Genomic DNA, 26,300 nt, shown 5'->3' with positions numbered 1-26,300 from the left:
TTCTGTTAATTTTTTCAGCCATTTGGCTGCAGCTGGGCTGGAACACCACCTTAAAGGGTTTTAGTTAAAGAAATCAACCCCGAGATTTATTCTTTGCAAGCCTAGTACATATTCTATCAATCTACTTTGCCGAACTGCTAAGTTACGGAGACATAAACACGCCAGCATTGGTTGTCAGAATATATATCTTTTATCTTCTTGTTTCTGCTCAAATGGTTGTTTTTTTAACCTTCCACCTGCACAGGAGCCAGTCCAGCTGCCCTGGCAACGACCTCGCTCGAATATTTTTTCACGTGCCACTGACTCTTGTGCCGCCGGTAAGGCGATGCTGGTAACAATCACGTTCGAATGGTGCTTTTTACGTGCCACACACGGAAGCTTCTCTGGCAACGACCACGCATGTTAATGGGAACACCTTTCCGGGTTCATTTAAGAATACACAATTAATAATAAACAATGTTAATTGTTCAGTGGAGGGCGCAGGAAAACAAAAGTGCTAGTACTCTAGACGAATACCAAACGTGAATTTAGTTGAGCTTCAAATTCTACCCGCTTCTGTGGCCATACACGGCAATCGATTCGAGCTCTTGAGTCAAGGTTGAGAACCAATATTTGCTCAGTCAGTATGAAAAGCTGAAAAGGTAATATTCCGGTATGCTAAGATCGCGTCCGGGTTTCAATACCTACCCGAAGATATTTCACTTTATTTGACTTGCTAATAGAAGCACTCCGTCGGTTACGACGACGAGGGTTCCGGTTGATCCGAATCAACAGAACAGCCTGCTCGTGAAATTAACGTGTAAGTGGCTGAGCACTCCACAGACACGTGTACCCTTAACGTAGTTCCCGGGGATATTCAGCGTGACACAGAGAGTGACAAGGCCGGCCCTTTGAAATACAGGTACAACAGAAACAGGAAGTAAGAGTGAGAGAAAGTTGTGGTGAAAGAGTACTGCAGGGATCACCACCATCCCCTGCCGGAGCCACGTGGAGCTTTTAGGTGTTTTCGCTCAATAAACACTCACAACGCCCGCTCTGGGAATCGAAACCGCGATCCTATGACCGCGAGTCCGCTACCCTAACCACTGGGCCTTTGCGCCTCCACTTGACTTGCTAATAATCCATTTGAGAATGACATGGACGTCATCCAGTTCTTTTCTTTCCCAAAAGCATTAGTATTTTGTACTTTAATAAAGAAAAACTAATATATTTTCCTGTCTGCACGAGATGCCTTACTCATTTCTCGTGAAAGAATTCGTCTTTATTTTTTTTTCTTTTTCTTTTCCCGGCTTCTGGTTTTATCAATGAGTGTAGTTTGGTGTTGCTAACGGATTAGTAAATATTCTATCACTCTGGTTGCCAAGTGTTTTCGGCCAACAAAAACACTAACAGCTCGTTCACCTTTTACTTCAATGACATCTAAATATACGTAACAATTTTGCCATTTCCATCAAATCCAGAGAATCTCAGGTAATGAAAGGAATTTTTGAAGTTTATGTCCAATCATTTTACTAATGATAAAATATCGATCGAAAATAATTATTTAGAGAGGTGAACTTCGGTTTAGACGAGCTGAGTTCTGGTCGAGCATAAGTATGGCGAAAGGTGTTCCACCCGTAATAATACCACCCTTTTGTATATATATATAGATAAAACTGCTGTATCGTTTTACGAGGGTGGGTGAGGTTTTGAGGGCAATATGTCCCTACAACCGTTATTTCTTCTAGGTCGATCGACCACTTAGAGGCTCCTCGTTTCCTCCTGTCAACTTGATACCATAAAACCAGCCGAAACACTTTGATATGGTACTTACAGCCACGTTTAATTACCCTTATAAAATAAATGTAAACAGGCGATGGCACGAAGTCCTGTTGGCGTGAATGTTCTCTTTCAAGGAGGAAGTGTCTACCTTGCTGTTCGACCAGCTAGAAATAGCAGCCAAATCTCTTTCAGCTTACCGTTTTGAATATCGAGAGTACTTATTTGATCAATTAGTCCTTCATATCCTTGGAAAGGCAGAATGTTCTCAACTGGGCTGCGGCTACTTAACAGCATTAAACCCCGATTCCACCTCAGACGAAGCAAAGCACGGTGGGGGGGGGGGGGGTTATAGTATTTATCGAAAGAAAACCACAGCATGAAAATTAGCCTCGGAATCCCCAGTCGACTGTCCAGTAGACCCAAACTCTTAATAACAACACAGCTACCGTTGTTACTACTTAAGACGGTGACTGTTTTTATTGAGACATGTTGGCGATAGATTTTCCATTCAGGCATTTTACGTCATTTCGCGTTCTGTGGGCGATCATGGACTATGGCGTACCATTTACACTTTATTGCAAACGTAAGAGTTTCTTGCATTTTTGAAAATAGATAAATGATATCAATGATAACAATGCTCAGCTCTAGCAATATTAATCATTAATAAATGCAACGATATTGTTATAGCAATAATAATTTGAAACAAATGAAGGCTGTATTGCACGTTTAGCAAAGAGAATTTTTGGCTAAAGATCGGCCACCACCAAACTCATATGCATGATTTACAGTAAATCAAAGTGCTTTCGTATTATGGAATCCACGCATTAAATTAACCGCCACGAGTGCACCTGAACACTGCACACAACAAGCTCATCATCTTCATTCTGTGGCCAGAATCGTTAGCACGCTGGACGAAATGCTTAGCGGTATTTCATCTGCTGCTACGTTCTGAGTTCAAATTCCGCCGAGGTCGACTTTGCCTTTCATCCTTTCGGGATCGATTAAATAAGTACCAGTTACGCACTGGGATCGATATAATCGACTTAATCCATTTGTCCCCTCTGTGTTTAGCCCCTTGTGGGTAGTAAAGAAATAGGTATTTCGACCGTCGCTACGTTCTGAGTTCAAATTCCGCCGAGGTCGACTTTGCCTTTCATCCTTTCGGAGTCGATTAAATAAGTACCAGTTACGCACTGGGGTCGATGTAATAGACTATCCCCCTCCCCCAAATTTCAGGCCTTGTGCCTATAACAGAAAAAATTATTAAGGGTAGACAATGTTTCTTTGTCTGGTGGCCTTAGCAAAAAGAGTTGTATGGTAGTCTAGAGTGAAAGGGCTGAGGAGATAGCTTTCCTCTTTGGACAAATCCTCATCAACTTTTACAAGTTTCATTTGAAAAGGAAAGTAAGGGTCGAGAGAGAAGTGCTGCCTCCCAGCAATTTTGTTGAAAGGTGGGTGAATGTGACAAGAATGGTGCGAGTGAACAGGCCTACTCTAAACATGTGCCTGTAGACGATGTGGAGAGGACACTTGCCCTAGTGGTCAGGGTGGTCGTGGTTTTATGGGGTTTCCATGTGGAGCAGCCCTAGGAAGTCTCCTCTTCTGTGAAGTTTTTTTATGTGGCACCAGCAGCAGGGAAGTTACAGAATAATTTACAAGACAAGACCCCCTCAACTGAAAGAGGGTCTAGTATTGAGGAAGGTGGGTTTGTGCCTGATGAATGGCGTATGAGGGGGCAGGGGAACAGAAACGGACATCTTACAGTAAAGAAGATACACGGCAACTTCAGCAGGAGAGGGAGAGAAAGGAGAGAGAAGATGAGAGTAAGATTGCGAAAGGAGAGTGGGAGGTGAAGGGGAGGGGCTATTAGGGGGATGTGTGGCGAAGAGGTTCAACAGGAAAGATTGGGAGATGGATGTGGAGGGGGAGTACAGGGGATAGTGAGCACATGTGGGGGGGAGGGGAGGTGTTTGGAAAATGGGATCGGGGTGGGGAGAGGTTTGATCATGTCCACAACTATCTCAGTCTCTTCTATTGCACACTTCAGACGATTCCTCTTACCCCAAACTTCCCTTCCAGCTTGTCATTCATTCACTGACATTACGTAACCACTTGAACATGTTTGCTTCATGTCTTTCCAACCACGTCCACCACACTCAAGGCTTGTGTTTCGTTGCCATACAATAATCGCTCCCCAGGCACAAGCATCATATAATCTGCCCTTCACTTGGATAAAGAATCCTCCCTGAACTTTGTCAATTCCATTTTTACCCTGGTTAATATGCTTTTGGAACAATCAGCTCATTTGATAATTAACTCACCTAAATAAGATGCTTTAGATATTTTCATTTGCTTATTTCTTCAAGTAACCATTCTACCATGAAGTAAAATTCAGAGATGTTTGCTCCTTGTATTTGACTGAGTGATTTAAGATCTGTAAATGTTCTTTTGTAGACATTTTCACAATTTCAAGTCTAACCACCGTATTGTGGTTATGACACAAAATGAATTCATTTCCCGATTTAGATGAAGCGGCAACTAAGATACAGAGAAAATGGCGTTCTTTTATTGTAAGTTTTGTACTTTTTTTGTATATAATAACACTGAGATTTTAAGTGTTGCAATAGAAAATGGACTGAAATTTTAGCATTAATGCTTTATTTTGTAATAAGTGAGAACAAGTTGGATGAGGAATGCTTGGTGAAAAGAAAAGGTTCTGTGAGCTGACATTAAAAAAGCAGTGATAGAGTAAATGGATTGTCAAAACTTAAGACATTTGGCTTCTCAAATATGACAATGTAGGACCAAAATATGAAACTGTTTCTTATGCTTAAGTCTGTCCCTCTTGAACCAGCAGGGAGACGTCTTAGCCACATGCATGTCTTTTACTCTTTTACTTGTTTGGGTCATTTGATTGTGGCCATGCTGGAACACCGCCTTTAGTTGAGCAAATCGACCCCAGGACTTATTCTTTGTAAGCCTGGTACTTATTTTATCGGTATCTTTTGCCGAACCGCTAAGTTACAGGGACGTAAACACACCAGCATCGGTTGTCAAGCGATGTTGGGGGGACAAACATATACACACACACACATACACACACATATATATGATGGGCTTCTTTCAGTTTCCGTCTACCAAATCCACTCACAAGGCTTTGGTCAGCCCGAGGCTATAGTAGAAGACACTTGCCCAAGGTGTCACACAGTGGGACTGAACCCGGAACCATCTGGTTGGTAAGCAAGCTACTTACCACACAGCCACTCCTACACCTTATTATCACTTCTCTTTCTACTGATGTAAAGATTTGGACATTGTACTTCGACTCTCCATCATCCTTGTAGGCATTCATTACATGCTCACTTGTACATCTGCTTCAACTGACCAATGAATACATTATTTTAGTAATTTAGAGAAACCTTGACTTAACTTCAGGTATTCTGTGTTAAATTCATTAATACAGGTGTAATGCTGAATTTCTAGTACCTCTGGTATCTCCATTAGTCAATATTATTTCAGCTGAAAGTTCAATTTAGCTTGTTCAATATTTTAATTTTGACTTTTATATGTATCATTTTACTGATTAAAATCCCATTTTTATCAGATTTTAATGCTTTAATTTGAGTAATTTGTTATTTCTAATCCTATAAAAGGATAAAAATACTAATAAAGAACTGAAAACTAATAATCTATTTACTGTTTGTTATTCAGGATCAGCAAATTTTTAAATACTATAAAGATATACTAAATTTTAAAAACTGTGGAAATCCTGCTCTCATGCTCCAGTGCATTAACCCCATTGAAGCAGATTTATTGGATGCTGCGTCAGGTAACAAAGTCCGATTCAGGTTAGGTGGGGTAAGTAAAATTACTTTCACTCTTGACATTTTTTATATAAAATTTCCTATACCTATTTCTTTACTACCCACAAGGGGCTAAACATAGAGGGGACAAACAAGGACAGACAAACGGATTAAGTCAATTATATCAACCCCAGTGCATAACTGGTACTTATTTAATCAACCCCGAAAGGATGATGAAAAGCAAAGTCGACCCCGGTGGAATTTGAACTCAGAACGTAGCGGCAGATGAAATACCGCTACAAATTTCACCCGGCATGCTAACAATTCTGCCAGCTCACCAGTTCTCTATACCAAGGTGTTATTCCTTTTTTAGTTGTAAACCTGTTGTGGAGTGAACTCCCTGACACATGACTGTCAGTGAACTGGACAAGTCTTGCAAATAGATCAGCCAGTAGACAGCTGAGGTGGAACTGAGAGAGGGTTAGCCTCGTTGTTAACTCTGCGTTGAAGTATTGGATTGCTACTGTGCGAACAGTTATAATAAGATCACCAACTCTTGTTGTTACATTGCTTATTGTTATACGGTTATATTTGGTATTGTGATATATTGTTACACACAAAGGCAGCAAGCTGGGAATTGAAACCGCAATCCTATGACCATGATTCCACTGCCCTAACCACTGGGCCATTGCACCTCCATGCATCAGTTACAAATGTGTATTATATAACTGATGTTCTCTTGATAAAATTGTCAGCAAAATCTGATTTATTTAAAAGGTTTTCTTAAATGAAGCAATTTTGTAGGTGCAGGTATGGCTGCGTGGTTAAGAAGTTGGCTGCCCAACCAAATGGCTTTAGGAAAGTGTCTTCCACTATAGACTCAGGCTAATCAAAGCTTTATGAATAAATTTAATTAATGAAAACTGAAAGAAGCCCATTGTGTGTGTGTGTGTGTGTGTATTATATATTTGTACGTTACGAATTTAAATGTTATTAGAGAAGAGTTTGACTGTCATCCTATTGGAAGAACCAATATATATAATATGATAAGTGATTATAGACTTCTCTTTATAAACATTTATATTTATCCCAAATAGAAGAATTTCACTCTAAAAACATCTGTGATATTACTTATCCATTGATTAATTAATAAAAGAGTAATTGTTTTTAAGTGGACCCCACATTAATGAAGTTGTTTTCTGAGAATGTTTATGAGTTCTTTTGATGTTATTAATTGTTTTTTGTTTTTTAATTATTTTATAGAGTAGTTTCCCTCCAAATGTTTACTACAAGATATATACGGAAAGGAATATTATTGACGTCTGTGCTATCAGTCCAAAAAACTATTGTACCAACAACATGAAATTACCTCTCGCACTATATTCTAATAATAAACAATATGACATTTTTCTTGCTCCAAAAAACGGTATTTAATAGTTTAATATTTCTGCTTTAACACTTATATGACACCAAAATCTTCACTCTAAGAATGTAACAATAAAGATACATATACCAGTGTCACAGTGAAGATGAGAGTATCAAGGCTGCCCATAATTCAAAATGAAGGTTCCTGGTTCGAATTCTGTTCTAATTACAAGAGATCAAATTGATTAAAATTTTGTAAAGTTATAAATATTAAATGTATCATCTCTAAAAATGAGGAATAATAAGGTTAATATTAAAAATAATGATAATCTTGATAAAAGTAACATATCCCAGACAATTACTGAACAGTTTTGTTTTAACATTAAAGGAATCCTAGTTTTCCTTTTATTTTTTAGATATGAGTGACTGGTATCGGCGTACTGAAAACAACGGCTGGAGACTGGTGTCTGGGCGCATCCTTTACCATTACAAAAACGATCGACTGACTTTGGAATCGTCGCAAACAAAGTATTTATTTCACCCCAGTAAGGTAGATATGCTTGCCAGTTTATGCTGAACCCTTTCGTTACTAAATTTATTTTGAGATGCTGTGTGTTTCTTTTAATTATTTTAAATATAACAAAAGAATTTAGTAAAATAACTTCGTTATCATTGAGCTAGTGTTAGGAACATAAATTGTGACTAAGGTTTGGTGGAAGATGTTAATTCAAAACTTATGAAAACAAGACATTTGTACTCAGAGCCAGAGCCGGTTTCAGCCGGGTTGATAATGAAAGGGTTAAAATCAATATTTCTGATTCCTTTGTTTCCATTCTCTTAGAATGTAGACATCTTACAAAAGTGTATCTTCATTGACTGACTTCAGCATAATTTAACATTCACCTTCCCATCTTCATTATAACCAGATTAGTCTTTTAATCTAACATTTAGCTGGATTTTGTTGCTTGTATTGTTGTTATGTAAGAATGAATATTTAAACGCCAATTATTGAATCCTATTCAGTGCTTGGGATATTTTACTGCATCTATTTTATGGTCTTATATATTTCTGAATCCAAATTTTTCCAAAAATGTCTCCGGTTCCCTGTTTAGATAAAATAAATTTCAAAAAGATTTGGCAATACATTTTATTTGGCAAACAACACCACATACTGGAACCCAAACAACCAGCTTCACCCAGATGTGAAAAAAGCAGTAATTGAACAAAAGCTTTTTGTGCACGGCACAAAAGATTGTGGAGCAGCTGACCTGGCCACATGGAGCTCAGGCTTGGAATTGCAATCACTATCACACGAGGCAACCACAGTCAACAGATACAGGATGACCACCCCTAACACCAACACAGGCATCACAGTCATTTTTAAAAAATTAAATTCCAGAGGTCTGTTGCACTTCAACAACAGAACCAAAAAACTGGTACTTATTTAATCGACTCTGAAAGGATGAAAGGCGAAGTCGAGCTGGCAGAATTTGAACTCAGATTGTAGCGGCAGACGAAATACCGCTAAGCATTTTGCCTGTCATGCTAATGATTCTGCCAGCTCGCCACCAAAAAATCTCTTTCTTGAGAGATCTTGCTGCATGCCATCAAGTTCTGTGTATAGCACTCGGGGAAACATATTTTAGACTTGATAAAGTGGATGCAGAAATATACATACTGAAGTATGTTGTATTATGAACAGACAGAAAAGAAAGGAGTTACTATGAAATTGCTGTCTACATCTGTGTGTACTTTACACCAGAGGCCCTGCTGTCATATTTAAACCCAGTCTGAACTTTCAAAGCAGACTAGAAATTGATTGAGAAAGAGATCCTCAAACAGGGTTGGCCTAAATGTCGCTCCACCCCTAACTCTGACAAACCCATAATGCAAGCTATATACTAGGGCTCGCAAAAAATCGATAATTCCCAAAACTGAGTTCAAGTATAAGTAATTCTCAAAACCGGTTAAAATCCAGTTTTCGCGGGTACTACTTAAGAAGAGTGGTCCCGGTGCGCGCACTCGCGCATCCGTGCTAGCTAGTCGTGACTAGTCGAGCCTTACTTTGTGTTTTATTTGTTTTAAAAAAATTATTTACTTTGTGTAAAAAAAATTATTCATTTTGTGTTTTATTTACTTTTGTTAGGTAGTCGTTGTAAGATCGACTAGTCACGACTAGCTAGCGCGGATGCGTAAGTACGCGAGTGCGCGCACCGGGACCACTCTTCTTAAATAGTACCCGAATTCTTTAGAGATTTCAAATGCATCTGTTACCATCTTGGGCTCTTCATTCATATTCTTCCTTGCGCTTGTGTATTCACGAACGAGTCCATTACCTTCATAAGTAGATGGGACAACAGTAACACTTGTTTTTAGGTTCCCTCCTATTTCATTTTCTTTGTATAATTCTGTTGTGTTCCCAGCATCATGTTCAGGAAATAATCTCCTATATGTTTGGTCAGCATACTTCCTGAAATGTTGTTTCGTTAAAAAAAAGAAAAGGTCCAGAAATTGACTCACCTTTAAACTTCCTTGGGTTATGTAAAAATACCTCAAGAGAGTCAAGCTTTCGACATTTCTTCTCTTATTATATCTATGCATAAGTCTTTCACGAAGATTTAGAGCCAAAGGGTTGCCGAAATTATTAAGTTTATTCAATAAAAATTGTAAAGAATATTCTTCTTTCAGTAAACCCGTATCATAAAATAATTTCTACTGGATGCAGAATTTCATATAGTAAATCGAGAGTTTTCCATTCTTCGTCAGCGATGGGCATCTGTGGAAAGTTCTGCTCGTAGAGCATTTGGAATGCAGCTTTTCAATTCCCAAAAATCTCTCAATTATATGGAATGTGCCATTCCACCGAGTTCTGCAATCCAGTAAAAGTTTATATTCTCTGTTATCAAAGTTCGCTCCTACAAAATCTTGCAAAATTTCATTTTTTTTTTGTAGGAGATTTACGGAAAAGTTTTGAAATTTTTCTTACCTTATTTAAAACTTTGTTAAATTCAGGTTTTAGCTGGGGAAAACAAGCATTTTCGTGAGCCAAATCTGTTTGACAAAGTATGTCTTGTTGGCTTATGTCAGCTTCATCATCACTACCGTCTGTTAAGGCGATCACTGTCGTCTGTTATGGCGATCTCTTCACTTTTTTTATCAAAAAATTTAGTGTTACTTCCTTGAAACGAATCTGGAACTGGTTATTACATATGCTCAACGGGAAAGATCACTCGACTAAAGACTAACAAAAAAAAAAAAAAAAAAGAAACAGCGGAGCTTTTCACTTTGACGGGCACGTTTAAAAAATAGTTATTTGTAACTAAACACTTTTAAACTTCGTATACTGGTAGAGTGTGTTATATAAAACATCTTTTATTGAAAAGATCCGAAACAGCAAACCTTATAATCGGTTTTGGCAAATCGGTTTCGGTTTTACGGATCATAATATAAAACCGGTTTTAACCAGTTTTATAAAACCGGTTTCGAGGCCTACTATATACATCAAGTCTATTCCAGAGCAAGAGGCCAACACACAAATATTTTCCTCTTCCTGGGGAGAGGAGAATTCTTATGAGATGATAGGTAAATATTGCAAATTGCCTAAAGAAACATCTCAAAAGAAATGAAAAATGCCATCTGAAAACGACACTGATGAAGATGTTGCACACCTGCAACGTATATCTAGGTGGACAATGTACAGGTGGGCTGAGGACAGTAACACACAGTTCAATACTGGAAAATTCCGAGCTCTACACTACCAGCACATGAAGCTGAATGAAATGCAAAGAGGATACACTCGGCCAGGAGGGATTGCAATCCCTGAATCAACATCAGAGCATCATTTGGCATCGACATGAGCAATGATGCAGCCTTCCAGGTGTATATTACTAAGTTGGCAATAAAATGCAGGCAGCTGGCCAGGTGGATCCATAGAACTTTGAGAATGAGAGAACAGGAAAATTTGATGGTCCTCTGGAGGACATTTGTCCACAGCTGTTATTCCCAACTATGGTTACCACACAGTGTAAAATTAATGACAGAACTTGAATCAATTCAGTGAAGCTACACAAAGAAGATCATCTCAGTGCAACTGGTCAGCTACTAAAAAAGACCGAAAAAAGTGGAGACTATTCCCTTGAATGAAGGCAGGAAAGATACATGTGTGCTTTGATACACACATGGAAAATCCTGGAAGGATTTGTACCTAACTTTGGCATTGAAAGTTACACAAACAGCAGAACAGAGAACCACCACATAGTGTCAAAGATCCCAACATTGCTGTCAGGATATGGGACCAGATATTGCAACAGCTTGAGGGCCCACAGCTCATCAGTATCCTCTCAAAAAGCCTGAGAGTGGGGTGGAAGTGGCTTGTTTATGATAGTGCAACTTTTGCATCAAATTTTAAAATATGAGATTATTTGATGAATATCTTTGTAGTCTGTCTCCAGTTTCAAGAAAAACCAAAAGCATTTTAATGAAAGACACTTACTAAAACGAAAATCTTTTAATGTAGCTCAAGAGAAAACAAAATGCTGAACAAAGGAAGAAATTACTTCAAATAGAATGGAAGAAAAAATTGTAAGTAAAATTTATACAAAATATTTTTGCATCAGATATAAACTATTGACATAATTCTAATGTACTATTAATATTTTAATGTTCATTCAAACTTGTCTTTGCCTTAATGGTCTTAGTTAATTACGAAAAAGATAATTTCTTCATAATATAATCACATTTCTTCATAAGAAATTTGAATTTGAAACTAAGAAAAATGTGTGTGTGTGTATATATCGCCATGATCGACCACTAGCCTCTAAAGCTTTCTTTAATTCTCTCTCTGTTTATTTTCTCATGTTCCTTTCTGTTGAAGAGCGTAGGCTCGAAATGTAAAAGACTTTCTCACTTTCCCAAGTATTAAACTAATACACCTGTTTGTTGTTTACACACCTGTCTTCATCTTTTGTATTTTTTGTAAATTCCAACTATATATATATATACCAGAGTAAACACATAAATGTGAATAAGGTGGAAAAAAGAGTACTCAAATACCAGGGGTAGAGTAATATGCTTTATTTAAAAGCAGCAGAAATTTAACAAAAGCTGTTACTCGGAGTTTCATGAAATAAGTCCGACGAATGGGAACGTGAAACTCCGAGTAACAGCTTTTGTTATATTTCTGCTGCTTTTAAATAAAGTATATATATATATATATATATATATATATATATATGGATACACACATACATACATACACACATACATAGATACATACATACATACACACACATGCATGAATTTCCCCATGTACAGATATTTTCCTGTTTTTTGTTGCACCAATAACCATTCTAGAAATAAGTTGGTTGCTATTCCTTTTAAAGGTTTACCTGGTAACGTTTTAATTAAAGCATCTATTTCAGGTACAGAGGTGACTTTGAGAAATTATCTTCCGAGGAAGACCACTGTGAAGCGAATAATCTGCTTGATTGGGTTGAGGCATTGGATTTTGAAGGGTAAATTATTTCCTTATCTCTTATATAAAATCCGTTCTGTCTGTCTGTGTGTATGTCTTCTAGGATCTTAGGCATCCTCCATCCGATTGCACTCAAATTTGATGTGTCGATACCGATGGTATCAGGGCGTGTATAAGTCTTGAAAAAATTACAAAAGTCAATTCCAGGTGAGAATGCGATCGATAAAGTGAATAAAATCGTTTTTCTTTGGAATAGAAAAAAAGTCTATCTGTATTTCTTCTTTTGCTGGTGTCTCAAATTTAGGTTAAATCAGTGTTTCTCAAAGGGGATAAACCTTATCTGCTTCCCCCTTTACACTTTACATCATAACATTTCTGTGATACATGATCCCTATTGATCATTTTTTGTTTTTTTTTCTTTGCCTTTTACGATCCCTTTTGATCGAAAACCTACCCCACTTTTTTTTTTCCTCTCCCCCAAAAGAAAAGCTCTACTTTGTAATCTGTCCCGTCTGTGTGGCTAATAAAGAAACATATCTATCTATCCATCACAGAGTGAAAATGTAGTCAGCAAGGCCCTGGACAGTACGGCACAGGATGATAAGGACGAAAGTTATGTTGTACAAAATGATTGAGTACTCTTCACTCCATTTATAACACTTTTCATTTCAGATATATAAAAGATTGGAAGTTTATTGGGACAACAAAATCAGGCACAAGTATTTGTGGTGAGAATGTATTTGTCATTTATTTCATTAAACAGATTTTATTTGCAACTTCATGGTTGTAAGGTATTAATTAAGTTTTTGTAATTATTTCCATTTAACTCCAAATAGATAAAATTGAATTGCAAAATATTACAGGAATATTGCCTTTTAAGTATAAGTTCTGAAACATTTATAAACAGAATAGGCATAGGAGTGGCTGTGTGGAAAGTAGCTTGCTTACCAACCACATGGTTCCGGGTTCAGTCCCACTGTGTGACACCTTGGGCAACTGTCTTCTACTATAGCCTCGGGCTGACCAAAGCCTTGTGAGTGCATTTGGTAGACGGAAACTGAAAGAAGCCCATCATATATATGTATATATATATGTGTGTGTATATGTTTGTGTGTCTATGTTTGTCCCCCAGCCCCAACATCGCTTGACAGCCAATGCTGGTGTGTTTACGTCCCCGTAACTTAGCAGTTTGGCAAAAGAGGCCAATAGAATAAGTACTAGGTTACAAAGAATAAGTCCTGGGGTCGATTTGCTTGACTAAAGGCAGTGCTCCAGAATGGCCACAGTCACATGACTGAAACAAGTAAAAGAGAATATACTTATTGTCTAGTCTTTTAAAACTATTGGATTTATTTTTACATGGAAGGGCTGGTAGATATGTTAGCACGCTGGGAGAAATGCTTAGCAGTATTTCATCTGCTGCTACGTTCTGAGTTTAAATTCCACCGAGGTTGACTTTACCTTTCATCCTTTCGGGATCGATTAAATAAGTACCAGTTACACACTAGGGTCGATATAATCAACTTAATCTGTTTGTCTGTCCTTGTGTGTCCCCTCTGTGTTTAGCCCCTTGTGGGTAGTAAAGAAATAGGTATTTTGCTAATCTCAACTGTGATATTTAGATTCAGCAATGCTCACTTAAAACTCGAGAGAGATATCTTTCATTCAATTAATAATAAAGAAAGTAAAAGTGTTTAATGTTTTGCTAAGAAAATAATTGGCATCAAACATTTATTGTTAGCATGGCTAAAAGAAATATTATCTTTTATAAAAAAAAATAGACAGCAACATGGATAAGTAAGATCTAAACTTAAGACTCTGCAGTTGCTAATCTGACTTAAAGATCTGTCATTTAATTTTCATTGTTTTCTGTTCGGATAAGCTCTGGTGTTACAGTGTACAAGAGGGTACTGAAAAGTTCCTGGTTTCAAAGGTATCAGGAAAGGCCTGATTGGAGGCCCAAAGTTCCAAGTTCTTTTACAGAGCTTAGAAAACTTGAAAGACTGTTGCAATGTGTGAATCTGAGGGGAAAATGTTGAATAATATCATAATTAACTGACCCTACCATATTTTCTTTTACCCAAAGCCAAGGACTTTTCAGCACTTGCCTCATATGTATATAGACTTGATGAGAGATGTAGAGGGAATATACACACACTTTTAAATACAGTACATTGGTGTTATCCCATTTAAACTTATGATTGAAACTGTTTGTACTGTCATATGTACACTGATTCAGTTACCTGTCTTAGTATTGTACCACAGAAGTGTATAATATCCAGTACAAATCATTTGCCAAACAAATATGATTCTGGAATATCTATATTTCTATTTATTTCAAATAAATAACTTTAAACCTTAAAAAAATGATATTGTTGTCTTATTATTGTGGTTGGTGATTCTTTGAGAACAGCTGTCTCCATTGTGCAAGATCAATAAGCACAAGTGCAACAGTCTCTGCTGCTCTTGTGAGAGCATTCAATTCCTTAACAGCAATCTTCTCTTCAGTTTTTGTCTTTTCTTTGTGATGTAGAAAGTTCAAAGTTGAAACTTATCAATTACAATTTGAAAACGTTCAACTTAATTTCTATTTTCAGAACTTGGTACAACTTCAGTCAGTAGTCATGCGATCAACAACAATGTTGTATAAATATTTTAGTGACCTGCTGAAAACAATTATGTACCGATAATGCAATAATAAAGTGAGTCATTTTTAATAACTTCTCGTTCGTCAAGATGAAGAATTTTTTTCAATACTTTGGAGTTTCATTTGGTAAAAACAAATATTGTGACTTAGTGTTCTGTTGCAGAGATAGTAGTTTCCAAATTTTTCTAATCAAAAATGGCAACTATGGAAATACTTAGCTGAATCAAGGATTTGGGATTATTGGATTTGATCTGTGGCAACACTGCCAGGCTGTTGGATGCCTTTAGCAGAATTGGTTCTTCTTGAGTTATCTCAATTATTACCAGTTAATCCCAGTCCTTTGTCATATTATCTGAAAGGTTCAACATTCTGAAGTCATCCTTCCTGTAGTTTGTCCCATATATTCCTGGGTCTCTGTCTTCCATAAGGCACTTCTTTATGAAGCTGTTGGCATCCATCTGCATCACATGACCAATCAAATATTTAATTAAATCTTTATGATGCTTTCATGAAAAGACAACAGTAATCCCCAGTTGTACGATAATCAACTGGAGACGCAGTGGTCTGTTTATATAACTTTGGAAAAATAGACATTTCTTTGTCAGCTTTATCGGTTTAGATTACTTATACGAAACCACTTATGGATTAAATCACGTGTATAGAGGGTTATACATCAGAATCTGTCCCCTTCCATCACAAACGTGCATTGAGCACTTTGACCCACACACACATAATGAAATATTAACTTTGTTCAGTGTGGGATTCCATTATGTCTGTTATATGTTAATACCAACCATGACATAATCCATTGTGAATATAAAGCAATGCAGACTAAGGAACACTCCTTAGGAGAGAGTGTTGGTATAAAGTAACATGGGAAATGTCAGAAAGTATTTCAGATTTCCTCCTCAAAAAAAAATCAAACAAAAGAACACATTTATATACTTTATTACGTAAATATATGAAGCTAGATTTATTTGCTGGAATAATCATGTTGAGTGATATGTTGTTTGAGAGCTGGCATTGTTGTGAACTCCTTGTGACATACATGACATCTGAAATTAGAAAAACACATATTAAAGAACGAGAGTAATACGCATGCTTAACAAAAAACAAAGACTATATTCAATGCAAATGTCCAAACCATAATTATTTTTTAATTAGTTAGAGATGGAGTAATACCTATTATTTTAGAAGGTCCTCTCAAATCGGTAAGTTTGGTTTTTAGTTTGAAATTCTACAGTGGCAGAAAGGGAATTCCAAGAGTAGCAATTCTGGAGCAGAGGACTCAACAAAGATTGTATTTTGTGGTTTGAAGGCAAGGAACAGAAGGGAAAGCTTTGATACGTAATTTGATTGTTGAGAGAAGTTAAGCTACGTCGTAGCCATAGAAGTGGCATTCCTCTGTTCAAAAAGGGCGACCGCACATCACCTGTCAACTATCGCCCAGTCAGTCTCACTAGCTGTATTGCAAAACTGATGGAATCGTGTGTCAGAGAAACACTCTGGAACTTCTGGAGCTCTCACAGTCTCATCCGACCCTCACAATATGGATTTGTCCCTAACTCCAGCTGCAGTGACCAGCTTGTCGAGTTCCTTGAGGACATTACTCAGATTACTGACAGTGGCTCATGGGTGGATGTTGTCTACCTTGACTTTGCTAAGGCTTTCAACTCTGTGCCACACAAAAGGCTTATGGTGAAACTCTCTGCAATGGGGTGGGGGATGACCTTTTTAACTGGTTGAAATCCTTCATCCTCAGCCGAAAGGAGGTTGTCACAGTTCTAGGACAGCACTCTACACCATATGAGATGTCATCGGGTGTACCACAGGGATCTGTCCTTGGTCCCCTCTTGTTTGTGGCATACATTAACGACATAGATGCCAATTTAAAGAATGCCACAGTATTGAAATATGCAGACGACATCAAGCTGTACCTTGAAATCAAGAGGACAGATCCTGATGTCTACAACTCTTTCCTGCAATCAGACCTAGACACAATGCAGCAATGGATCACAGACTGGCAACTGAAACTGGCTGTGGACAAGTGTACCACCATGCATTTTGGGAGAAAAAACCCTGCGTTCACATACTCCCTCCACAACACTGATATCAAGAAATCCTCTTGCGAGCGTGACCTAGGCATCACTGTCAGCAGTGATTTGCGTTGGACAAAGCATATCTCTAAGATTGTCAGGAAGGCCGAGGGTGTCTTGGCATCACTCAGCAGGTCTTTTGTTAGCCGCTCTCCAGCCATCTATTTAAAACTGTATACAGCTATGGTACGACCACACTTGGAATTTGCATCATCAGTTTGGACCCCTATCTTGCACAGAACATTGACCTCCTGGAATCTGTCCAGAGACGTGCAACCAAACGCATACCCTCCATCAGACACCTACCATATTCTGAGCGCCTTGTTTCCCTGGGCATGGATTCACTGAAGCTCCGGCGTCTGGCGACGGACTTGGTAAACACCACAAAGTTATCAACCACCTCACCAACAACAACACTGAACACCTTTTTGATCTCCATGTGTCTAACACACGTGGACATGCCTACAAAGTCAGAAAACAATACAGCTCTCATGACTTTCGGAAACATTTTTTCACGCTCAGAGTTGCTGAAGCATGGAATAAACTGCCTGCGTCAGTTGTTGACTGCCATGACACTGCATCTTTTAAGGCCCTCATGCTTTCCGAAATCCACCGAAACTACACCTGATTATATATACACTTTAGATGAGTTGTAGTGCACCTGAGCACTGTACACAATTATTATTATTATTATTATTTTAAGAACAAAAGCCTTTGTGAGCCAGAGGCTGTTGGAGCTTGTGGATGGATAGATATTTGCTTTATTGGCTCAATAAACTTCTGATGTTGTATAGGATGTCTGTCTACATGTAGCAGCACCATCTCAGCAATATTTTAATGAGGGTATTAGTTGAATGTTTTTAGAACATGCAAAGACAGCAAAGGTTCAAGGGCAAAATATTTTCTGGCACTGAAGAAGAATCTTAGCTTTTGGATAGTTCTGGCAATGTTTCAGGCAATACCATAACAGATAAAGTATTGCTTTTATTAACAAAATATTGGTAGGAAACTATAATATTTCAGGAACTATACAATGTTAGATAAAAACAGTAATTAGATCTCATTTCCCTCTGGATTCTGAAAGGTCTAAATATTTGTCATGTTTTTAATGAAAAGGTTCCTATTCTTATGTTTCAGGAAGAACATACATTTTTTTATTCTAAATTCTGAGTTTCATATTTCTTTATTGCCCACAAGGGGCTAAACATAGAGGGACAAACAAAGACAGACAAACGGATTAAGTCGATCATATCAACCCCAGTTGTTTACTGGTACTTAATTTATCGACCCCGAAAGGATGAAATGCAAAGTTGACCTCGACAGGATTCGAACTCAGAACGTAAAGACAGACGAAATGCCTATTTCTTTATTACCCACAAGGGACTAAACAAGGACAGACAAACGGATTAAGTCGATTATACCGACCCCAGTTGTTTACTGGTACTTAATTTATCAACCCCGAAAGGATGAAAGGCAAAGTTGACCTCGGCGGAATTTGAACTCAGAACTTAGCGGCAGACGAAATACGGCTACGCATTTCACCCGGCGTGCTAACGTTTCTGCCAGCTCCCCACCGCCTTAATTCTGGGTTTCAGTCATAATTTTGTGACAGTGTTTGAAAATAAATGCTCACCCAGCACCCTTTTTTATGTTAAAGGCTCTATCTAGCTGGTAACAAGGAAAATTATTTAAAATTTTCCATTTGGGGTTATTTCTTATCCAATAAATGATTTGTTGAGAAATTGACAATTTGAAATGAGAATTTTAATTTAACAACAAAAGCTTTATATTAATTTATCCCACTAAATATAGCCCTGGGCTGGCATTGTTACATTACCAGACACCAGCAATTTGAATAAAGCTTTCTAATACTACAGCTCAATCTATAACAATTATTTGTAATTAGAGAAATATATTCAGAGAATATAATTTTGAATTTGAATTTTAATTAAAAAACAACCAACACAAATAAAAATACTATTATACAACATTAGGATAACCTTAATTAATATCAAATAAATAGGATTTCTAATTAAGAATTGGAGTGTGTTAGACGTGAATTTACCTTAGATTTTCTTTCAGTAATTTCTGGTTTAATGTTTCATCAACTGAGAGCTTGCCTTCTTTCTCAACTGTTTCGATAACCTCTGAAAATACATTTGGAAAAAAAAACAGGATGAGATGAAAAAATGCTGATCTTTTTCTTTGTTTGATGGTGAGACCAAGGATGGTGAGCAATTGTGAAAGAGGGGAGGCTACTTGAACCTTTAAAATATAAATACGAGTTTCAGATTGTAGCTGGATTTAATTCTTTGATGCAGAGTGGTGAGGAATAATAATAATGTCTTTAGGTGTGTTGAAGCATATTCTGTTGTGTCTGGGGAGAGTCATTTTCTTTTTGTGCCTTATAATGTAACACACTCACAGGTAAAATTTCCACTTATTTCTTATTTTTATTTTCCTAAAATTTTTGTTGCGTCTTGCAACCTTTTCAATAGTCTTGACTCTTGAAAAGGTTGCAAGAGTCAAGACTATTGAAGGTTGCAAGAGTCAAGACTATTGAAAAGGTTGCAAGACGCAACGAAAATTTTAGGAAAATAAAAATAAGAAAAAAGTGGAAATTTTACCTGTGAGTGTGTTACATAATAAGGTACAAAAAGAAAATGACTCTCCCCAGACACAACAGAATATGCTTTTTAAAGTAATAAAATATAGATTTAGTACAATAGATATACTCACCGGTTGAGTCTATGAAATAACTTGTTGTGAAAGAATTCCAATGTTTCTTAGTTTTTAAACATGGACTGCAAAAGTCTTCACTGATCACATGAAGATGGAGCTGGCTGGAAAAATGAAGAATGGTCATGGTTGGTACTTTTTATTAACAATGTTGATAGAGTTAAATATGAGACTGATTGAGGAATTTCTTACATTTGTGTATTCAGAGACAGAATAATAAATTATTACACCAAACAGAAGTAATCCTTGAGCATTTATCAACGGGGTTATCTTTATTTCCTCTGCCAGGATAAAGGATCATTGAAAATCACTTTTACAATATCTTGGGAACTTAAAACTTGTAGATTTCCTTTGAGTACATTCTTTTATTTATTTTTTTACTTGTTTCAGGCATTTTCACTATGGCCATGTTGGAGCACTGCTTTTAGTCGAATAAATCAACTCCAGGAGTTATACTTTGTAAGCCTAGAACTTATTCCATCAGTATCTTTTGCTGAACTGCTAAGTTACTGGGACATAATCACACCATTGGTTGTCAAGTGACACAGACACACAAATATATATATATATATGATGAGCTTCTTTCAGTTTCCATCTACGAAACCCATTCACAAGACTTTGGTTGGCCCAAGGCTATAGTAGAAGACACTTGCCCAAGATGCCACGCAGCGGGACTGAACCTGGAACCATGTGGTTGGGAAGCAAGTGTCTTAGCACACAGCCACATATAAATCACCATCATTTTATGTTTGTTTCCCATGCTGGCATGGGTTGGATGGGTCATTACACTCTGAATCAGTTCTTATTTGGGAGTCACTGACCTCAGAGGTCATATGTCATTTGACTTCACTTCTAGGCTGGATGATGTTCCTTAAAGCTAACCACTTCACTGAGTGTGCAAACTGCATTTTACCATGGCACCAGCCCTAGAGTGGTTGCCATGTTACATCGTCATTGTCACCACTGCTACTGTTGCCATCACCAACGCCATCCTTCTCCTCATTATTTTACACTAATTTTTCTTTTTTTTCCCCCGGTTGCACAGGTTGGCAAGGTCTTCCTCACCACTGCATCCTTTTTACTTGTTATTTCCTGTTGTGAAGGAAACTCGGAAGATGTACTCCAAGTTTTTGCCAACAGAGAGTACGCATTAAAATAACAGGGGTTTCAGATTTCACTGACACTATGTTATGAGAAAAGTAACTCAGAGTAGCTCATAGGAAATGTTTATTAGTTTGCTGGGATTGTGCCATTTTACATACTATTATTATAAAATACAGCATCATTGTTTAACGTCCGCTTTCCATGCTAGCAAGGGTTGGATGATTTTGACTGAGGGCTGGTGAACCAGATGGCTGCACCAGGCTCCAGTCTTGATCTGGCAGAGTTTCTACAGCTGGATGCCCTTCCTAATGCCAACTACTCCGAGAGTGTAGTAGGTGCCTTTTTACATGCCACCGGCACGGGGGCCAGTCAGGCAGTACTGGCAATGACCTTGCTCGAATATACTATTATATAATACAATAAACTATAATCTTCAAAAAATTTAAAATAGAAATAAAAAAGTTTGATAGTACCATACCCCATGCTAGGGATGCTGTGGTATCCCATCTTAAACTTGAGATTTTCATCACTCCTGAAATAGATCAAATAAAGAAAATATATCAGATCCCTTGATCAAATAAACTGATCAGTGAGGTAACACTCTTACTCCTGGGTTGAGTGGATAAAGGTGAGAAGGGTCACCAATTATATTTTTTAAAAAATTGGGTGTACTAAAGGATCTCAGCTTTCCAAGCATGAAAAAATGGATGTAAAAAAATGAAAATTTAGTTTTCAGGGACATCATTCCTATTGTGCAGTCTTTCAAAATATTCTGAGATCACCTGTGGAATATTTAGTTTTCAGGGACATCATTCTTATATTCTGAAATCACCTGTGAAAATTGTACACAGACATTTGTTTCCTTTGCTTATAAAATGCGACAGATTTAAAATTTCCATAATAAAGTGTCAATATATATTCTGTGATGCAAGTGGAATGTTGTCACATCGGAAATAAGTTCCTGCAAAGGTGCAGCACTTAGCAGTTAGGGCATTCAGCTCACAATCGTAAAGTGGTGAGTTCAATTCCCATCAATGTGTTGTGTCCTTGAGCAAGACACTTTATTTCTCATTGCTCCAGTCCACTCAGCTGGCAAAAATGAGTTTCACCCGTCTTCCAAAGGACCGGCCTTGTCACATCCTGTATCACACTGAATCTCCCCGAGATCTAAGTTAAGGGTATGAGTGTCTGTGAAGTACTCAATCACTTGCACGTTAATTACACAAACAGGATTTTCCATTGATTGCATCAACTGGAACCCTCTTCATCATAACCAATGGAGTGCCAGGTTTAAGTTCCTGGTAAATGAAGCCAGTATCATCTGTTTCATTTCAAGTTGCACTTATATGTAATTTATAAGGCTTTTGCTTTTATTAATATTTCCATGCCAGTGCCACCTTGACTGGCTTCCGTGTCGGTGGCACACAAAAACCACCAACCGATCGTGGCCCTTGCTAGCCTCCTCTGGCACCTGTGCCAGTGGCATGTAAATAGCACCATCCATACGTGGTCGATGCCAGCACCACATTGATGGGCTTCTGTGCCGGTGGCACGTAAAAAGCACCAACGGTTTGTGGTCATTGCCAGCCTCCCCTGGCACCTATGCCAGTGGCACATAAAAAGCACCCACTACACTCACGGAGTGGTTGGCATTAGGAAGGGCATCCAGCCATAGAAACACTGCCAGATCAGATTGGAGCCTGGTGCAGCCTCCTGGCTTCCCAGATCCAGGTCAAACAGTCCAACCCATGCTAGCATGGAAAACGGACGTTAAACGATGATGATGATGATGATGTTTCTCTCTGGATTTATATGGACAGCTCACTCATTTGTAGATTTCAATAATCATGGAAAGTCTAAAGTAAGTGACATTAAATCTTTAGGATTGCTAAATATTTGTTTATTTCTTAATCGTAATTAACTTAAGTAAAATTAAGGCTTACCTTTTGGCTATCTTACTTCCCATTTTATGCATATGTTTGAGAAGACTGACATGATCTCCGGTAACAGACTTCAAATTTGAAATCTTCATTTTTGGAAGAACTAGGAAATGATATTTAGCCTAGAAGGAAATAAAATGAGGATAGAAACTAGCAAACCCATATAAGAAAAAAAATGAAGGAAAAAAACCCTTAAAAATGTAGTTTTATTAATTATAGAAATGATATTTAATACGAAAAACAAAGTTTCTGTTTGTTGTTATGTCTACAACATCTATACTATATTTGTGTGATCTGATTTTCAAAAACAGACATTGGACAAAGTAGTGGAGGCTGATTTCAAGATGCTGAGCCTCAGAGAGATGACAAAGGACGAGATGATTCAACAATGTACTATGCTTGAGAAGAGGCATCCATCATGGCAAATGTGAGGTCCTAAAAGCATTATGTCTCTACACTCATTAAGCCCTGTTCCTGTCAAACCTTCCCCACCTCTCACTCTCCTAAACACTCCATCACTCTTTTAACTACAGCACTTCTAAGCAATTGTAATTATGAGCAGAACCTGCAGGCATTTTACCCTCTTTTGCGCTATTAGTTATCTCCTCCTCTCCTTGGAACCACTCCCTTTTTAATAGGAAGCTGAATGCTAAACGATGATGATGATGATCATCATCATTTTCCTTTAGAAGATTCGTAACACACTTCATCCTCTTTGAACCCTCAATTACTCTGAAGTCATGTTTTTGGTGACGAAAACACAGATGTTAAACAGATTCCGATTATATTGGAATCTACACTATCTGAAACGTATTTGTAGAATATTTCATTAAAAAAATATCCCTTTTTGTGTAAGCCATGCGGCAAGAAACTCGGTGCGGGACACACAAGAGTGGGAAGGCCAAATGATACCTTTGGGTATTTATCTTTTATAACTACAGCCTGGTCATCGCTGTCTACACGTAACTCTGGGTTTTCCATGGAAGACAATAATCCCTGGCTCCAATGACCAGGAAAACGTTTCTTTTTCGCAACAGTCTCAGAATCTGTTGCATTCGATCGATGCTTGCCGGGAGCCGCCATTACAACAACTTAGCAACGGTGACAATATGTTGATGTTCCCAACAGAAAAACGTTCCAGCAACGTTCGGTGTCTTTTGCTGAATGTCCCTTAAGTTAACTAAATACAGGCATGGCAGTTCTCAGTGAGTTATAAATACTCGTCTCCAAGCCTTGTTAGGGTTTGTTTGTAGGAAATATGTGTTGATCGAATTTCTAAAGATCTGCAGACTATATACAATCAACATTCTGATTGTGGTGCACCTGAGCACAGTATACAATAATTTCATTATTATTTTTATTATTATTATTATTATCATTATTATTAATATTATTATTATTAACATTAATATTATTATCATTATTAATATCATAATTATTATTAATATTATTATTATCATTATCATTATTAATATTATTATTATTATCATCATCAATATTATTATTATTATCATCATCAATATTATTATTATTATCATCATCATTATTATTATTATTATCATTATTATTATTATTATTATCATTATTATTAATATTATTATTATTAACATTAATATTATTATTATTATCATTATTAATATCATAATTATTATCATTAATATTATTATTATTATCATTATTAATGTCATTATTATTATTATTATTATTATAAATTAATATTATTCTCAAATCTTGGCTCTAGCAATTTTTTATGAGAGCGGGTAAGTAGATTACATCGACTCTAATATTCAAACTGGTGCTTTTTAATCGACCCCGAAAGGAGGAAAAGCAATGTCGACTTTGGCTGAATTTGAACTTAGGACATAAAGCCAGACGAAATGCCGATAAGCGCATCAAGGAAATTGGAAACCCGTGTGTATTTAAACATGCATGCCTGCACGTACGTACGTGTGTAGGTCTAAGTAAGTAGGGGTTCAGATTCAAGTCTAGCCCATAGTACAGTATAGACATACATAGGTTAACCCGAACCTTAACACTTCATAAACCAGAAGAAGCCTTCGTATTTGTTGCATCCTTGATGAGAAATGTGTCAGTCGAGTTTGCCTGACTTAACAGCCATTCCAATAGAAATGGTAACTAAGAATGGTAAACTTCGAATTTATTTCTTTGAAACTCGACGTCATCCGTGAGATGACGAAATTCCTCGTTACACACTCTTGGAAGGATGTTTTATGAAGTTCGTGTATGGGAGACAGTATGTTTTTCTTCAACAAATTCTGTCAGACAACTTCAAAGGAGAAACGGGGTCGTAGGATTTCTTCCGTTTTCTGACAATGGAAGGGAGACAACTAGATTTGATCATCAGTGAAGTTATTCTCCTCAGCCACGGGAGGTAACTCCAGTTTGACTAAGAGAATTCACTTCGCTTTTTAAAAACGTTGGGTTGGCGATCTTTCGGTACAAGTACCATAACTGCCAATTATAAACCCACGTGGGTTTATAATTGGCAGTTATGGTACTTGTACCGAAAGATCGCCAACCCAACGTTTGGGTTCTTCTTCAAATGTAAACAGACTTGGCAGTCATGGTACTTGTACCGAAAGATCGCCTTAAATGGAATAGCATAAATCGGTGTTTTGTGGCATAATACTTTTTCATTTCATGTCATTTGTGATACACTAATCTCCAGTCCTGTGGCTTTACTTTATCCAACCGTCGCAACTCCGAGGATCTCTTTCCCACATTCTCTTCTCCAACAGAGTTTCGCCTTTTTCTGAGCCACCCCAGGCTGTGTAGAGCGAAACGAAATTGTATATGTGAAGGAATTTGGAAACTATCACGTGTGTTTAAATATGTATGCAAGCATGTATGTACGTGTGTATGTCTATGTATGTAAAGGCTCTGGCTCAACTCCAGCTCTTGGCAGAGTGTATACATGCATAAGTTTGATAGAATAAATAGTACCACAAGTGTTTGGCGTTAGGAAGGGCATCCAGCTGTAGAAATTCTGCCAGATCAAGATTGGAGCCTGGTGCAGCCATCTGGTTCGCCAGCCCTCAGTCAAATCGTCCAACCCATGCTAGCATGGAAAGCGGACGTTAAACGATGATGATGATGATAATGAAGAGTCTAGTTCACAAAGATATGGTATCATAGCGCCAGGTGCAATCTCAGGCAGGATGGAATCCAAAGGATTAAACATTCGTTCAAACACATCAACCAAAAGAAATCCTACAAACATTTTTTATTTCATTTCTTAAAAGCTTTCATTCATTCATTTAATTAATTAATTAATTAAAAAGAAAAGAACATTCTGTACAAAAATTTTAATTATTTTTAAAACTTTTTATTATTATTCCTATAACTATCAAT

At 37.4% G+C, this 26,300-nt stretch overlaps 3 protein-coding genes across 5 annotated transcripts in view; 1 reads left to right on the top strand and 2 right to left on the bottom strand.

The window, feature by feature from the left end:
• LOC115222140 (eukaryotic translation initiation factor 2A) overlaps positions 1-2,013 on the bottom strand; it is a 44,893-nt gene extending 42,880 nt beyond the window's left edge. Inside the window, exon 1 of the mRNA XM_036511279.1 lies at positions 1,959-2,013. The gene's annotated coding sequence lies outside the window, so the exon portion shown is untranslated. The remainder of the gene's footprint in view (positions 1-1,958) is intronic.
• On the top strand, positions 1,276-20,296 carry LOC115221982 (protein MFI-like). 3 transcript variants are annotated; one of them, XR_005003071.1, is made up of 10 exons: positions 1,276-1,470; positions 4,216-4,331; positions 5,473-5,619; positions 6,828-6,990; positions 7,346-7,479; positions 11,446-11,510; positions 12,350-12,442; positions 13,075-13,130; positions 15,000-15,104; positions 20,275-20,296. XR_005003071.1 is itself a non-coding variant. In XM_029792082.2 (9 exons), the coding sequence occupies exons 2-9, from the start codon at positions 4,266-4,268 to the stop codon at positions 15,050-15,052; spliced, it is 777 nt and encodes a 258-aa protein (XP_029647942.1). In that variant the 5' UTR covers positions 1,276-1,470; positions 4,216-4,265; the 3' UTR covers positions 15,053-15,119. The 3 variants fall into 3 exon arrangements, 2 of the variants coding, with proteins under 2 accessions (XP_029647942.1, XP_036367174.1); XM_029792082.2 differs by lacking the exon at positions 20,275-20,296 and having other exon boundaries at positions 15,000-15,119; XM_036511281.1 differs by lacking the exon at positions 20,275-20,296 and having other exon boundaries at positions 1,277-1,470; positions 4,288-4,331; positions 15,000-15,119.
• Positions 15,982-24,079, bottom strand: LOC115222296 (aprataxin). Its single transcript, XM_029792471.2, has 6 exons — positions 23,841-24,079; positions 22,932-23,050; positions 21,467-21,520; positions 19,885-19,988; positions 19,211-19,292; positions 15,982-16,104 (listed from the first exon to the last, which is right to left on the bottom strand). Exons 1-6 carry the CDS (start codon positions 24,009-24,011, stop codon positions 16,023-16,025), a joined length of 612 nt encoding a protein of 203 aa, XP_029648331.1. The 5' UTR covers positions 24,012-24,079; the 3' UTR covers positions 15,982-16,022.
• Positions 24,080-26,300: the final 2,221 nt, after the last annotated feature.

This window comes from Octopus sinensis, linkage group LG19 (assembly GCF_006345805.1).
Source record: "Octopus sinensis linkage group LG19, ASM634580v1, whole genome shotgun sequence".
In the NCBI taxonomy this organism is placed as follows: Eukaryota; Metazoa; Mollusca; class Cephalopoda; order Octopoda; family Octopodidae; genus Octopus; species Octopus sinensis.
This window is presented reverse-complemented; position numbering and strand designations above follow the sequence as displayed.